The following is a 17,945-nucleotide window of genomic DNA, read 5'->3' as shown; positions in this document are numbered from 1 at the left end:
GTAGATCCTGGAGTACACTAAAATCCCAGTCTGGTAGCTCTGGAAGGTAAAAGTATAACACAATTAGTACAAAATACTACACAAAGTCCTGAATGCAATATGTAAATTATAGATATCAAGAGTAAAAGAGTTAATGTATGTTAATTAATTCCTTACTTTTAGTTTATAATTCCTTACTTTGAGTTATATCAAGAGTAAAAAAGTTAATGTATGTGAATTAATTCCTTACTTTTAGTTTAAAGTTGTCATGCTATGTAACCCTGGATGCACAAAGTCTTATGTGGCCCCATAGCCTACATCATTCAGGGGGTTCTGGAATGTACAAAAAATAATTAGTATGTCAGTAAGTACTCTATGCATAGTAAGTTACATACAGTAATATGCACCATACAGTGGTTTAATATCACATATATAACATGTATAAAACTTAGTTAATGTATGTTAATTAATTCCTTACCTTTAGTTTAAAGTTGTCGTGCTATGTAACCCTGGATGCACAAAGTCTTATGTGGCCCCATAGCCTACATCATTCAGGGGGTTCTGGAATGTACAAAAAATAATTTTGTCAGTAAGTACTCTATGCATAGTAAGTTACATACAGTAATATGCACCATACAGTGGTTTAATATCAACTGGTACGTATGCATGTTGTAAATGATTGGTCTACACCCCCTGTTCAGCAGGGAGTGTACAGTAGTATGTAATTCCATGAGGGACCTTGATCACTTATCCCATGTGAGAGATCTTGGTCACTTTTTTTTAGTACGTATAAAACTTACTTAATGTATGTTTACTACTATGTATAATTCCTTACCTTTATGTTATGTAGTAACCCTGGACAAAGTTTTATGTGGGCCCCATAGCCTGCATCATGGAGGGGGTCCTGGTTTTCTGGAATGTACCCCAAAAAAGTATCAAAGTTAAGTCATGTATGTATGTTTAGTAAGTTACATACAGTAACCATACGTACAGTGGTTTATAACATGTATGTACATAATCAAACTTGGTTGGAAATTCCTGTAAAAAAAAGTTATGTACGTATGTAATACTACTGTATGTAAAAACCTTACTGTTCATATTTTGTTACACTATGTACATGTTACATTTGATACGTATACTTTCCTGAAGGGTTTTTTCCATCCAAAAATGGTGCTTCTACTTGTAGTTATCCCTTGATGACACTTGTAGTAATTTGTTAGTAACAACCTGGAGTTGTGTGAAAAATTGTTGGTTCTGGAAGAAAAAGTAACAAAATTAGTGTACAAAATATACACTACAGAAAGTTGTGAATGCAATATGTTAATTACTGTAGATATATATCAAGAGTACTAAAAGAGTTAATGTATGTTAATTAATTCCTTACTTTTAGTTTAAAGTTGTCGTTCAATGTAACCCTGGATGGACAAAGTCTTATGTGGCCCCATAGCCTACATCATTCAGGGGACTCTGGAATGTACAAAAAATAATTTTGTCAGTAAGTCCTCTATGCAGAGTAAGTTACATATAGTAATATGCACCATACAGTGGTTTAATATCACATATAACATGTAGTATAAAACTTAATTTAGAAATTCCTTACATAACTTACCAACTTTTAGTGAGTCTCAAAGCTGTTACCTAGGTTGTGGGAGATGGAGGTGGAGGTGTAGAGCATTCATGATAAGGATGCATTCCAAACCTAACTTCAGTGTGCTTTATCACAGATAACAGGCTAGGATGATGGGCAGTCTGGAATGAAGAATTAATATTAAAGGACAGTATGTAACCACTTAGGTGTACAAAATTTATTGTACGTATGCAAACATTAAACACAACTGAGAATTCCTTACCTTCAGCAAAATGAAGACATGTAGGCTATGTAGAGGTCTGGTTTATGTAAGTCACAGGTGCATGCCAGTCTGGAATGATAATGTAATACATATGATTATAGTATGTATGTTACATACATAACATGGTTATTACATATGTAATAATAAAACATTAATAAAAAAAAATGGCCTTACCAAATTCTAGTGGTTGGCTTGCTTACTGGGATGGGCATATGGTAGATGAGTGGGTGGCTGGGCTATGGAGTAGGATGGGCAGGTGCTTGGGAGTCTGGAATGATAAAAAATATATAAAATGATAGAGTTACTACTGTAACTACTGCACATGTTATTACTGTTTGACATATGTAGTGTGTAATACGTATGTACAATATAAAAAATGAAGAATTCTTTTACCTGAAGGAATGGGAGAGGTGATACTACTCGTATCAACTGATTTGGGCTCTGGAGAGGTGATACTACTCGTATCAACTGATGAGGGAACATCTAGATCTGGAAAGAATGATAGGGTACATAAATATATAAGGTGGATGTAATTGTAGCATATGTACACTTTTAATAAAATTTCTATTAGCAATTTATAAAACATTTTATACAAATTTGTTAAGGATTCCTTACCTGATGAATAGGGCGAGGCATCAAAACCATGGAAAGGCTCAGGGTCATCTGGGTCGCTGTCACTATCAAAGGGGTCTGAAATGAAAAAAAAAAAAAATAATAAGGTTATGCAACATCAAACACATTGTACCACTATGTAAGTTAGTGTACGTATGTATGTAGGGTGTAAACAATTTCCAACATGAAAATGAGAAAAATGAAATTGCTTACCTGATTGTACACGTACAGGTGGGCGGGATGTACAGAGGGTCCAGGTACAGGGGGATAAAAAAAACTGGAACTGTCACAGGTAGTACAGGGAGATCTGGAACTGTCACAGGTAGTACAGGGAGATCTGGAACTGTCACAGGTAGTACAGGGGGATCTGGAACTGTCACCACTTCTGCAATAAAATTACAAATGATGAAAATTAATGAAGTTACAATTACTCTTACATTTAGTTGTTACATTAAAAAATTAACACATTTTAATATGTACACTATGTAAACACATAAATAGTCAAACAGTTCAGAATTCCTTACCAGGACTAGGAGTGGGAGGTGGTGGTACTGGAGACTTGTGAAAGAAAGTGTCAAGCCTGGACTGCACACTTCTCTTCGTCTGCTTCTCCTTCAGGGTCTCCTTGTAGAAAGTTACTAAGTCTAACATTCCACGTTTTATTTTGTCAAACCTGGCAACGTTAGGGTCTTCTGCCCTCAAAAGAAGCCAAGGCTCTCTCCAGATGAGTAAAACCCTCTGACAAGCCTTTCACAGTTAATGACCTGGGTTTTGGCTCTGGTGCCGCCTCCTCTTCCTCAATCATTTGTTGTTTCGAGTTCAAGTAAGTCCTCTGCAGACAATTCCTCTCCATGGGAAGCCAGCAGCTCTGTTACATCATCAGGTCAAGATCTAGTTTCACCGCCTCTTGCTTAGCCCTACGATCTTCCTCGTCACAGTCTCGACGTCTTCTGCCTGGTCAAAGCCTTCAAAACTGTGCACAAACTGTGGACACAGTTTCTTCCAGGCCCCATTTAAAGTGGTCGTCTTCACCTCGTCCCAAGCACTTGCAATATTTTTCACTGCATCAGCAATGTTGTAGCCCTTCCAGAATTGCTTCAGTGTCAACTCCTTGTTAGCTTCTATTGGCCCTCAAAGCAAAAACGTATGGTCTTCTAAGGTAGTAAGCCTTGAAATTAGCTATACTCCCTGGCCATTGGCTGTATCAGCGATGTGGTATTGGGTGGGAGGTACACCACCTTCACATTAGGCGTGCATGTCGCTCAAATTTGAAGGTGACCAGGGGGGCATTGTCCAGGACTAAGAGGGCCTTAAAAGGCAGACCCTTCGAAGTCAAATACCGTCCACTGCTGGCACGAAATGGTCATTGAACCAATCTTCGAAGACCATCAAGGTAACCCAAGCCTTCTTGTTTGATTTCCAAATCACAGGGAGTTGACTCTTGAAAATGCCCTTGAATGCCCTGGGATTCTCGGCCAAATACACCAGCAAGGGCTTCAGTTTCAAATCGCCACTTGCATTGGACCCAAACAGCAAAGTCAGTCGCTCCTTTCCAGCTTTGATGGCAGTGCTGACTTCTCCTCCTTGGAAAGGTACGTTCGATTTGGCATTCTTTTCCAAATAATCCAGTCCTCATCCACATTAAAGACTTGGTCAGCCGTGTAACCACCATCTTAATTATCTCAGCCAAACCACCTGGAAAATTTTCTGCTGCTTCGCTATCAGCACTAGCAGCTTCACATTATGCAAATTTGCACGAGCCTTAAAACGGTTAAACCACCTCTACTCGCGGAAAATTCACCACCAGCACTGCCTTCGCCAAACTTTTTCACTACTGCCTCATGCAGCGCTCTAGCCTTCTCCTGGATCACACTTAAGCTCACCGGAACACGTCGCTGGTTCTGGTCCTCCAGCCAGATCATGAGCAATTTCTCCATTTCAACAATGCTCTGGCTACGTTGCTTCTCGTTTATCACCGTTGACTTCATCGGTGCAGCATCTTTAACATGCTTCAGAATACGTTCCTTGTCCTTCACAATGGTTACCACCGTGGTCCTGCTCAAGCCTAAAGAACGGCCTATTTCGGTGTTAGTTTCTCCCTTCTCCGAACGCTTTACCACGTCATATTTGACCTCCATCGTGATGACCTTCCTCTTCTTGGATGAACTATCATCGGGAGGAAGTACTTTGGCGTTTAGGAGCCATTGTAAATTTTGCGAAAATGGCAAGGAATTTTCAGGCAACGTTCTTGAGCACACAAACCGACTGAACTTCAGGCAGACATGCCGATTGAAGTGGCGTCCTTTCGTATTGTTACGCTTAGCGTCCTCGACCGTCCGAGGTCGTTGTTCGGTCAATTTACCATACAAGTTTAATAGCGTTAATTAATTTATGCAACCTCCGCTCAAAAACTAGTTCTGCATATGAGGTATCGTTAAAAAGCATAACAAAACGTCGTAACCTTGGAATTTGTGTTGTAATCTAACCAGAAACTTAGTTTTTTTAATTATGCACTGGAAACAAGCAATGATTTTTCATTATTTGCGCTTTTGGACTGTTTTAAACTGCGCATCCCAAGCTAGTGTATTCATTCGCCCGCAAAACTAGTTCCGCATATGCGGCGTCACTAAAAAAATGCAAAAAATACGAAAAAAAAGTGTCAAAAATCATCATAACCTCAAAATTTTTGTTGTAATGTAACCAAAAACATATTTTTATTATATACTGTGCTAAACTATAAGGATTTTATCATAGCATGCGTTTTGTTTTTTTTAAAAAGCGTTGTTAACTCGGAGCGTCGGAAGCGTCAGCGTCGTAACCTCGGAACAAGCGTCGTAACCAGGACGGATTTTCCATTGAATATTTAAGAAAAAGCGTCGTAACCTCGGAACGTCGTAAGCCGGAACCGTCGTAACCTGGGGACCGCCTGTATATATATAAATATATATATATATCTATATATATATATATATATATATATATATATATATTGTTACGTATGGGCCTGGCCTTGAATGAGGTTCCAATACGTAAACAGGAATAGTTGAGGGAAAAAGAGTAAATTACTTGAACTTACCGTAAAAAGGATTTAAAGTGAACGTTTACTCTAGAGGAAAAGGTCGCCAGAAACTCAGCTAATTACTTTACATCTATTTATTTACAAGAGGCTGCTTAACAGCCAGGGTTAAGTAAATGCAACTGGTACCCACATGGACTAATAATATTTCTCAAGTGGATGATAGCTGGCTCAAAATGAAATTCACATAAAAGCTGGTTTCGAAATCTTGCGGTAATGCAACACTTGCGAGCGAAGAGACTTGGACACGTGATTCAGGGAATCTGGAAAAAGATCCCAGATTAGACAAGATACAAAGAAAAAGGACTTCTTGCACAAGTTACGATTATTCAGTTCTCTAACACTGGGGCAAAGGAACTTTAATGTTTCACTGAGGTATGCACTGAAGACTTCATTTGTCTGGGACGATCACACAAGGGGAAGCATGCGGCCATGAGGCAGTGAGGAACAAAGGGATGATTTAGAAGTTTGATTTGTGGAAATTAGGAGGTAAGGAACTGGCAATATGCTGCTTCACAAGACGTACCTGGATGCCATGATCAGTGGATCTTTGTAGAAATGCGGCCTGGCTTTGTCTCAGGTCTGGGGCTTGGGCGCGCCAGTAACGCCGTTAGGCCTAAGTGTGGGAGGCTGGTGGTTGGACATCCGTCCGAGGTCACGACTGCAGCCGACTGAGGGCGAATGCAGGTGTTTTTCATGGGTGTTGGGGGTCAGCTTAACCCCCCCAGGAGCAGGGCAATCCTGGAAACAGAACATACAGCCAGCAGAGGTTCACAGGAAAAAGAGCTCAAGATATAGGCCTAAGAAGTACCAGTCTGCCTACATCCTTCCCTTTTGGATACGTCCCCTAAGCTGACAAGTCTATTTTCCCCCTTCTAACAGGAACTCTCTGTCTCTGGCTGGCGTGTTTTGGTTTCCCGCCTAAATCAGCCGATATTTGGAGGAATATGGCTGCCGTTTTACAAAGCAAAGTAATGAACTAAATACTGAGTAGATGAGGCGATCAATAAACATAGCAATATATATATAAATACACAGTGGTACCTCGAGATACGAAATTGATCCGTTCCGAGGCGGCCTTCGTATCATGAGTTTTTCGTATCTTGAACCGCATTTTACATGTAAAGTGCCTAATCCGTTCCAAGCCCTACAAAAACACCAGGCCTACAACACATGTTCTGGGTTACGACGCCAATCTGACGGAAGAAATATGACTCCAAAAAGGCAAAATACTGTACATACTTGAGTAATATTCAACTGCATGTAATGTTCAACCCCATTTTTACTGCATATATTAGGACTTTAGCATATGTCCCTTAGCAATAAGCCTAACTTGTGTTAGCGGTTGCTACTGTAGCCTAGTCTATGATTCTGACATCTAAACCTAAGAAGCTAAAAGCTTAGAATATGCCAATAAAATGTATAAATAATCAGTATGTACTCATTTCAAATAATTATTAATTAATCATTAACTATAATACACAAACAAACAAAATTCCAATCATTTGTTTACATTCAGCTCTTACGAGTACCGAACGAACGCCAAGCAATCACTTTTCCTAGGACACAGTAAGCCATAAATTTTCAACTAATGAAACTACCAAACAGTACTATAACCATTCATTTCTATTCTTTATTCTATCTTTACTTAATGGAGATACCGAGTTACTGACAGCTATAATGAAACATATACGTAACGTAATATTAAAACAGAAGAAGAATTCTAAAAGATACGTATTTGTTGGCTTCGATGATAGCAGTCTGATTTATTTTATATTTTATGATATCTAATTCACAATTTTTTTAATTAAATGTATTGCATGTACTCATTTCAAATAATTATTAAGTAACCATTAACTATAATAAACAAACAAACAAAAAAAAGCTTCCAAACTTCTGTTTACATCCAGCACTTACGAGTATCGAACGATCGCCAAGCAATCACTTTTCCTAGTACACAGTAAGCCATAAATTTTCATTATCTCTCTTCAACTACTGAAACTACCAAACAGTATAATAACCATTCATTTCTATTCTTTATTCTATCTTTACCTAATTTTTTTTTTTTTTTTTTTTTAATGTATTGCATGAATAAGTTTTTCAATTTACAGCATCCTTTTACCAATAAAATACTTAAAGCACAAGGGTAGATGCTGACCAATAGGAGAGCAGGATCTTATGGGGTGACTAGCATCAGGAACCAATGGGAGAGCGGGAGGATGGTGGCGAGTTTACTCAGTTGGCGCTGCGGGAGTTTTAAAATTGTTCTCGGTGGTCCGGGCGAATCTCGGGACTTTACAGCAACAACCTTTCGTAACTTGAGCAATTTTCGTATGTAGAGCCGTAAAATTTTTTGTATTTGCTTTTGTATCTCGAGTTTTTTGTAAGTTGAGTCTTTCGTATGTCAAGGTACCACTGTATATATTATATAATATATATATATAATATATCTATATATATACTATATATATAGAATAGATAGATAGAGAGACTAGATAGATAGATACATAGATGATAGATAGATAGATAGATAGATATAGAGATATATAGATATATATATAAAATGATGGTGCTGGTACTATTTATGGAATTAACCTGCTAGTTCAAAGAGTCAAAAGTGTTTGGGTGCTTGATACTGTAAACTTTCCATGTATGTAATAAGATTTGCCTGCCACTTGGAAAATATACTGTGGGCATCCATGGTTTTCCATTCCCTCTCTAGCCTGTGGTGTTTCTGCCTGAACTTCCAACAGGTTTAAATCATCATATATGCCGTTTTTCCATGACATCTTTGGCATTTGTACAGGTATTCATTCATTATGAAATATCCACTGCATTTATGATTAAATGTTCCTCATCTTTATAAAAAGCATTAATGCTTTAGTAAGGCTGTCTTTAGCTCAGTTGTTCATCAATGAAAATCCAAATTCCAAAGGGCAGTGATGAACTTCACTGCACCGGTCATCATGTGTGATTTAGAACATTTTAAACATAATTTATCTGTTAAAGGTGATTGGAAAACTGGTGTGAGACAAGTTGATCTATTGCAGCTTTAGTCTAAAGGATTTCATACATTGTCAGTTTCTCTTTTTAAGACAGTGAAATACACCCTTAGGTTTGTTTAAAATTTAACCTTGAGTCATTTGTTTTGACACTGATGGTGAGCAGTAATTACTATATGGCTTCCCCACATCTACCTTTTGACATTCTTAGTGGAGACATGCTAGTTTTTTATTTTATCCAGTCATAGTTTATTTTACCAAATTATAGTTAACTATGTAAGATGAACTGGAAACAAATTAACCCTTTTGCCGCCAACCCATATTTCATCATCTCACCCCTCACTGCCAGCCTGTTTTTTAGCTGTAATTTTCAGAGCATGAAATTTTTTTTATACAGCTGTCACATCCTTATTTTTTATGCTAAGTCTCTTGTTCTAGTCTCGTTTTTGTGGAAATAGATTGAACTTTGTCACATCTTCATCAAAAGTCTAAAAACACTTAGGGAAATGTCATTGTGTATCAAGTAAATTTATCCGAACACAAAAATTTTGTTATGTATTACACTTACAGTTTTCATATTTTTGTTTTATCATATTCTACAGCTCTTTAGCTATTCAATGATGTATATAACTTTCTTTGTAAGCCCTTGGAAATTTATGCAAACCGATCGAAGAAACACATCTACTAAAGTCATATTTTTACTTAGTAGGCGAGTGAAAATTACGCATAGCAAAATATTTTTTTAGACAGCTGTAGCTTCTACCTTTTTTATACTATATCAGTCATTCTGATCTTGTTTTGTTGGTAAAAGATTGAATTTTGTCAGATTGTCATCAGAAGTGTAAAAAGACACTTGGAAATGCCATAACATGTTGGGTAAATGTCGCGGAACACGAAAAATTTGGAAAAACTGATTTTTAGTGAATCTCCTATCAAGTACTTAGTTGTTGTGGCAACTCATTCCCGAAGTTTCATAGTTATATATTGATTGTAACTATTTTTCTACATTATTTTGCTAAAAAAATGTCATTACTTTGACCATCACACTTATTTAAATATCATTAGGTTATATACCATATAATATAAACATACCAGGAATTGTACATGTATATATATATATTATAAATAAAAATGAATGCTTAGCAACTCATCTATGGTGAAGTGAACCGCTTATTAGTGAAGCACAAGCAGTCTCAGACTCTTGAGTCCAGATTAGTGTCCTGTGGGCCTTGGTAGTGCAATGTCAACCGAGTCGTCTGCACTTGACGTTTCTCGTGCATCATCTGCTGCTGCCGCCACCTATCAGGCCAGGTCATTATTTATATACTTAGCGTGTTGTTTACACTTCAAGTGTTTGTGCAGTGCCTAGGGAGAAAGGCTATATGAAAAGGAGGGCTAAAAATACTGAGAAAGCAAGAGAAACAAAGCGAAGAAAATCTGAAGAGAGACAGAGCGGCAGCCATTTTATTACTAGCTGATTCTCCCACACCATTTACCAGTCATGCAGTTAGGTCCATGCCCCATCAAAACCCTCCACCAGGGCTCCAGCACAAACCCCCATCAGTCTTAAAAAAAGCTCTAGCACCAAACTATTACACTTACAGTTTTCATATATTTTTCATCATATTCTACAACTCTTTAGCTATACAATGATACATATAACTTTATTTCTAAGCCCTTTATAATGTATACAGACCGTCAAAGAATACACCTACTAGAATTCATATTTTTACTTAGTAGGCAAGCGAAAATTACGCAAAGCAGGGATTTTTATCAGATGGCTGTAGCTTCCCCATTTTTTATGCTATATCTGTCATTCTGGTCATGTTTTTCTTGGTAAAAGATTTAATTTTGTCATATTGTCATCAAAAGTGTAAAATGATGACAGGAAATGCCATAACGCGTCAGGTAAATGTAGCGGAACACAAAAATTTTTATGTTATAGCTTACAAAAAGAGCTCTGTCATCAAAACTATTACACTTACAGTTTTCTTATATTTTTCATTGTATTCTGCAATTCTTTAGCTATACAATATATATAACTTTATTTCTAAGCCCTTACAAACGTATGGAAATCGGCAAAGAAACACACCTGCTAGAAGTCATATTTTTACTTAGTAAGCGAGCAAAAATTACGCATCGCAAAAGATTTTCTTTAGACTGCTGTAGCTTCCATATTATTTATGCTATATCGGTCATTCTGTCACATTCTGCTCGTAATTTACGAGGGCTAAGATTCTTTATCCCTGAGTATTTATCTAATAAACTTTGAAACAAGTTGGTTTCTTGCGTGTGTGTGTGTTTTTTTTTTTGCCAGGGGGGGCTGCGAGAGGGGGCAGCATGGCATGAGGTTGTGGGGGATGGAAAGTTCACACTACACAACTTTGCCCTTTGGAACCTTTTCCACGACTCCTTACTACATTTTGAAATTACTGAAATAAAGAACAATCTTTCATTAACAAATTCTGAAAATTTCAGCAAAATCAATACACAGATAACGGAGCTAAAAACGCTAATGTACCATGGTATCACAGGGCAACACAGCCATTTCAAAGTGCAAAAAGTAACTGATAATTGTGAGGAAGAATGTTGGTGTGGGTGAGCTGGGGTTATTCACCAAGTGTGGCAAGGCTTTGTTTACGTTCTCCCAGCAAGGGAACCTCAAAGTGGTAATTAGTGATTTATGGCAAATTTTTATTTAACTATATGTCTGTGGACGTTCATTGCGCCCCATGGCGGTGAAGGGCAAGATTTTTGTGGATGTACGGTATGTCCTTTGGTGGTGAGATGGTCAAAGTAATATTCAAGTAGTTACAACACTTAACACTTTCCTTCACTCATTCCTTTGTTCGTTAGCCAAAGCCATCTTTGCTTCCCCCCACAATGTAGACTCATTAAGGGTCTTTTATTTTGTTTGAATGATTAACAATGTTTATTTTTCAATTATGAACCAATGCCTTACAATAAGTCTGTCATCCTCTGATGACCACAGCATCTTTACATTATGAAGTCAACTTATTCTTCTCATTGGATTGGGGGTACACTTTTGTTACAAAGTTTAGAGTGAAATTGGTCTTGCTATGAAGTTCTGTGAATATTCAGGTATGGTTTTGTATTTGAAAAAAAATTAAGATTAAGTTTTATTACCATTGAGAAATTTTTAATTGACTACATATATATTTTCTTTTTTACAGGATGATTGTTTCCCTTATCTCAGCCTCGTAAGAGATGTCAGAAGAATTTTTGGAGTATAGGCAGAATCAATACAAGTTCTTAATAATGTATAGTATTGTGTGTAATGTAATCTACAGTATCTTTAATGCCTCTCTGAACACTTAATGAGTGTCAGAATGTGATAACTGTATGATAAGTCCAAGGTTAACTGTTATTGTAACAGTTTTTCCTTCAGTGATTATGTTCTAAATTGCCTTTTTTTATAGAATTGTATTGATTCAATAAATGAAATGCCCTCATATTGCATTTGAAGAAGTGCATGAAGGTGCTTATGATCAGTTTTAAACTGTTGCTAAGAACAAACTACAGTATCTTTCCTGCATTTATAATTTTGTCCTGTGGGTGTGTGTTTGGTTATACAGTACAGTACTGTATTTATTCTTTTTGTTGGTGATCAGAGTGAACTCATTTGATTTTCATAAGTGAAAACATCCACTCAGAGAAGATACTGTGTATGATAATACCTTTTGTAGGTTTTCATAAATGTAAATATTACATTTTTTCTACAGAATTGTAAACTGTTGCTAGTAATGTCTTCAAAGTACATTGCTGAATAATACCCCATAGTAAGTGTGGATTTTCTCTTATACATGGCTATTTGATCATTGTTTGACCTCATTAACTTATTGGAACCTGTCAGTTTAGTTAGAGAATCACACAGTCATTTTGTTGCTGATTCCATCAGTAACTGTTATGCATTGATAACATTCCCTAGGATTCTTGTTTTAAAATTGGCATGGCAAGACACTGACAGCTTGCAGTATACTTAAGGATGGTTATGTTGTCACAACTTTTGTCCTGTAGCTTATGTACCTGCAATCTGTGCAGAGTGAATACGATTTGCGCACACTTGATTAATGTTTCCTATGGAGTTATGTATTGTGTGAATTATGTTTATTATACTTGACATAGGAGATATGTATTGTGTGAGATTGTTTATTATACTTAACAAGTCCAAGGGGCAGAATTTTAAATTCCCTTTTTGAGTATCGTTGAAGACCCTTATGTTGTGGATGTTGGGGATGAGGGTTTCAGAGTAATTACTTGTAATATGACTGATTACTCACTTTCAATAGTACTGCAGCTATATTACCAAGGGCTTTCTCACCCTCCATTCTCCCTCCCCCCTCACTGCCATACTTTGTTTTCTCTCTCTTTTTTGCTGCAAATATTATTAATGTACACAAAACAAAACCTAAAGGAGATGAAGATGGATGTCATTACTCTCATCTGTCATACTTTGAGCAGATAACATGATTATGTAAAGCCCAAATACCTATGTCAAACGTAGTCCTCCATGATGAACCTACAGTTCTTAGGCTATGAAGGTCAGTTACATATCCAGGTGGTTCTCCTAGGGTAGCTAATACTGGAGGTATAGTAGTATTGTTCCTCTTTGGTCAGGCCACTCTGGAGAGCAGGAGTCCTTTCTTGATGAATTTGCTGTTGATTCTTCCATGCAGAAATCTAATTTATTCAGGAAAGACAAATTTAGTTATAGATACAGTGTCCAACACAAATAAATGTTGATTATCATTACTCTGAACCCACGTGAGCACAGAAAAAATTATAAACGAGATTTAACTCGGTACACATTGAAAGCATTTTGTAATGATTAGTCAAGATTCCTTACTCTCACAACTGAGAGTTATTTCTAGCTTTGGAGAACAAATTGCACAGTTATGTTATTTTAGATCACAAATCTGGTGTACAGCTGATAATGAAACTACTGAAAAGAATTTGTTTAAAGCTTTTCAAAATTATGTATGAATGAAATTACGTAAATGGCAAAATATTGTTTTTTAATTAAAGTTTTTTCATACGATCCCATTATTCACATATGGCTTTTGCCTATAATCTTGTCCCCAATGATGTCAGGTTCACCAATTTTTTTCTCAAATGGAAGAAGGTTCTTTCTCCAGACAGGCCATCTGAATACACAGGTATGCATGAGTCATAAACACACTTTATTAGGACAGGGATACAAGGATTTGTCTTTCATATACGAGTATCTTGGGCAAAAGCTGGTCCTGTTGTTGAAGCTTGGTAACAAGTTTGTTAGCTGGATGTCGACCTCACTTTTCTTTTGGCCCAAGGCATCTCCGTTGCTGCTCGGGTCGTGGAACTTACTCTGTTTTGAAGCTTTCATTATAATTGTCATATAATTGTCTCTGTTTGTTCATTATATAAGGAATACTTGAATAATGAATTAAAATTTCCCTTAGTGTTTTAGTTCCATAACCTACAATATTTTGAATTCTTGTAGTTCATACAGTCATAACATATTTTTTGTTTTAGACCGGTGGTTCCCAACATTTTTATGGCCATGCCTCACCTGATCACCTCTAGCATCCTTATGCACCCTGGGGTGATATATAATTTTTATGTATTCACGTGGAGGAAGCCTAAAAGGCCATTAACTTTATTTAAACATTGTCGAATTACACTTTAAAAATAAATTATCCCCTGGTGGGGTGCACACTCCACTTTTTGAACTATTTGTTCAGACTTTAGGTTTATATGCTAAAGAAACATGTATTTTGAGAGTGCCTTATATTTATCTTTCTGAAGGGGTTGAATGTAAGGAAAGGAGGAGGACCAGAAATCAGCCAAAGCTGCAGTTGCTGCAGGCAAATCAAATGTACCCATCCCAGTCATTGAATATGTAGCATCTCAATAATTCACCATCATTAATAAAGGGCAGACATATGGTATAATGAGCCTATTAAAGACAAATTAAAGCAGACCAAACTCTTGGTGGCATTATCCCACAACAAGGTCATTTTATTTCTTCTTTAAATTGACCATGATCATTTGGCTTCATGATTAGCTCACATAATCCAGCTCTAGTATGGAGCAAATGCAGGATTGTTACCTCAACTAATGTAAAGTTGCAGTCCCAGGATCAGTCTTATCCTTCCCATAACACCAGATATATCACAAGGAATGAGATCCAGTAACCAATCTGTAAATTTATCAATATCAATACCATTGATGAAATGTCACACAGAAAAAGTCCCTTGAAGGATCTATAGGCCTCAACCAAGTGCCTCTTTTGGTTTACTACTTTGACTTGGGTCCTTTGGCGGCTGAGCCTTTAGTCCTTGTATCATGGATCACCTCCAGGACTTTATTCCTCTCTCTTGATGATTTCGAAACATGTCGAAGGCAGAATTGCATCTTGGTAGCCGATAGATGGTAGACTGTCTGTACAGGGCTGGTAGCCCTTAGCATAAGTATATAGGCACAGAATCTGAAGACCTTCTCTCTCTCTCTCTCTCTCTCTCTCTCTCTCTCTCTCTCTCTCTCTCTCTCTCTCTCTCTCTCTCTCTCTCTCTCTCTCTCTCACTGAATCTTGTAACCAACTATTGCAGCTCAGCTCTTGGAATGTCTCGTCTCATGGGTGGATGAGTGTCTAGGTCATTGACCATCATCATAACTTTCTGGAGGCACCACAGCTGGCACATTTACTCATGGACTATTAGTAAAACAAAATACCCAGGTGAATCACGTTAGTCTTCCTAATCTTTTAACAGGGAATATGGTGACTCTCAGCCTGCATAGTGATGAGTATTGAGAAGTCAGAAGAGGTCAATCACTGGCAACTAGGTTGTAGGAGCAGAATATGTTTTAAGTTGACATGGTGCAGGTACATAAAAGTATAATTTGAGGAAGTGGTCATTGTAGGGACAGTTTCCAGTGCTGGCGAAGCAGTGTCTGCTCAAGTGATAGACCAATGAGAAAGGAAAGGTCGCTACAGGAGGAGTCATAGGTGAAAGTTGCATTATCCATTTCCCTCGGGTTTATGTAATGTCAGCCATAAAGTATTCCTCAGTGCTATCATGGAAACCTGCTGGATGTGCACCAGTTAGAGCAGGAGTCAAAAGGTTTAGACAATGCAGGAAATGAAGTTCATAAGCAGAAACGAGCTAACAAGAAAGTTATGGATATGGCAAGTGTTGATTACTATGTGTATGGAGCCACTTAGTAGAAAAGGCAGACAGGAGCTGCCCAGTCAGCAATGGCTTTGGCAGTTTTAGAGGGCTGGCAGTCCACCTTGATGAGAGACACGAGACTTTGCTAGTGACATGGTGACTGAAAACTCTGAATTGGAAAAAATAGACACCTGTGAGACTCTTAAGACCATCTCCTCAGATGTGTTTTCCTCTAAACATAGTAGAACCACTGGTCACATCGTGATGAGAGACAGCAAACATGCCCGCCCACAACAGCCACTCTTAGGGAAATGTACTAGGGTTGGTGTCAGGGATGACATAAAAGCATGAGGCCTAGATAATAGCTGAAAGTTAGTGAATGCACAAAGAATAAAGCACACAATCACAGTATAAAAAAAAATCACAAGAGTCAGCATGAAAAAAATAACTACTACTAGGTAGTACAAAAAGCACATGAAAAAAAAAATAACGACATTAGTGTTACCCTGGAAAGGGAATCACTGATTGAACGAATAAAAGCTATTGCATTAATGAAACAAACGATAGGGACTACATTCGGTATAATTATGGGCATAGGCTAAGTGACAAAATTGATGCATCCTTTTACTCTACCGTTCATATTCTCTTTCTTCTATCTTGCTATCCACACACTCCTAACAATTGTTTCGTAGAGCAACTGCGAGGTTTTCCTCTTGTTACACCTTTCTACTCAGTCTATTTCAACGCTGCATCATGAAGAAATAGCCTGCCTATAGAAAAGAAGTGATTGGTAGCACCAGGAAGGTAAGCACAAAAAATAAATTTGATTTTGAAGTGATTGTTAGTATTAAACGCGATTTAGCTTTGAAACGGCTCCCTTGATATAGAGTTTGACGTCCTAGAGAGGAAGAGGAAGACCTGATATAAGACACAAGAGGACAGTGAACCTCAGACAACATCAAGAGTTATAATCTTAAGTCAGGACTCTATAACTTTGCATAAGCTTGGAAACAAGTTAAGTTAACAACTCTTTCCAATTGTTGGAAAAAGTTTATGTTCGACGAAGATCCTGAATTTTACTTTTAAGGGTTTTGAGCCTCTCAATTTTCATCGAGTATTTCTTCGTATTTGGGAAACATAAGTAACAGTTGAAGATGTGGATAACTGGTTCGAAGACGACGACGCCGACCCCGGTTATCAACTCCTTTCACTTGGGGAAACTGCAGACTCTGGACTCGAGATGGCTAGTCTGACAACAGCATCAGTGACTCGGAAAAAAGTGGTGGTGGTTCGTCCCAAAATGTCTCAGGTCCGTGATTCAATTGACACTAAAATACTATGATGAGTGAGAGAATCGGGAAATTCAGGGTTATACTGAACACCTTAGAATATTAAGGAAACAAAGTTGGATTCATTCTTCAAGCCCAAACCCATCATGGCTCATAAAAACAACCCCAACTTCATCATTCCTCCCAAGTACCAGCACTGCTTTGGAGGAGTTTATTGTCTTCCAGTGATAAATACTGTGAGGGCACCACAATCACGGTATTATTAGAACTCTAATCATCACAGCATCATGTTAAAGGTGGTTTAGGCAAACTTTAAAGGTAACAGTACATATTTATACTGTACAATATTTACATTTATTTACAATAATTTTGTTAAAAAAAACTTTACCGTATTTGCCAGCGTATGAGACCCACCCCTATTTTAAAGGATATTTTGTGGAAAAAATCAGACAGGCTAGCTGCCGGCGTATCGTAAGCATTTTTTTTTTTAAATTAAGATTGCTTGATATTTATAATAAAATATTGAAAACAAGCCGAATTATCATTCTGTTATCACAAACTTACAAAATTTTGCTTACAAAACGCCTTTGTAGCGAGAGGATCAACATATCATACCGCCGGCCTGGTGGCCTGTCGCAGTAACACATTAATTTTGTTTATTTATGGTAAATTTCGTTTAGTTGCCTTTAAAGGTGGGTGTAAATTTATAATTTCATACTTTATTCCAGAAATGCAATTTATCGTAATAGTAAGGCTTGTTTTTCAACCTATTAATTTCCTTGGCTGCCTTCGTGCTTGTGTGTGTCCCTCCCCTCTCCCTTCCCCCCAGACTTTCGCTCACTATTATATTAGGTTGATTTAGCTGTGGGTATGGAAAAAGTATGGTATGGGTATGGGTACGGTACGATATGGATATGGTACAGATACAAGTATGATACAGATATGGGTATGGATATGGAACTAGCCCT

The 17,945-nt window shown here is 37.5% G+C and overlaps 1 protein-coding gene and 1 long non-coding RNA gene across 2 annotated transcripts in view; one reads left to right on the top strand and one right to left on the bottom strand.

Moving 5' to 3' along the window:
• Positions 1-13,973, top strand: part of LOC135217288 (protein cornichon homolog 1-like) — a 103,738-nt gene extending 89,765 nt beyond the window's left edge. The window contains exon 5 of the mRNA XM_064253039.1: positions 11,714-13,973. Within this exon, the coding sequence (XP_064109109.1) occupies positions 11,714-11,744 (31 nt within the window). The 3' untranslated portion in view covers positions 11,745-13,973. The remainder of the gene's footprint in view (positions 1-11,713) is intronic.
• Positions 1,606-2,523, bottom strand: LOC135217028 (uncharacterized). Its single transcript, XR_010315005.1, has 5 exons — positions 2,445-2,523; positions 2,223-2,318; positions 2,004-2,097; positions 1,830-1,898; positions 1,606-1,728 (listed from the first exon to the last, which is right to left on the bottom strand). It is a non-coding gene; the product is annotated as an uncharacterized LOC135217028 (long non-coding RNA).
• Positions 13,974-17,945: the final 3,972 nt, after the last annotated feature.

The sequence above is a fragment of the Macrobrachium nipponense genome, chromosome 7 (genome assembly GCF_015104395.2).
Source record: "Macrobrachium nipponense isolate FS-2020 chromosome 7, ASM1510439v2, whole genome shotgun sequence".
NCBI classification, from domain to species: Eukaryota; Metazoa; Arthropoda; class Malacostraca; order Decapoda; family Palaemonidae; genus Macrobrachium; species Macrobrachium nipponense.
Note: the sequence above shows the minus strand (reverse complement) of the source record. Positions and strands in the feature narration are given on the sequence as shown.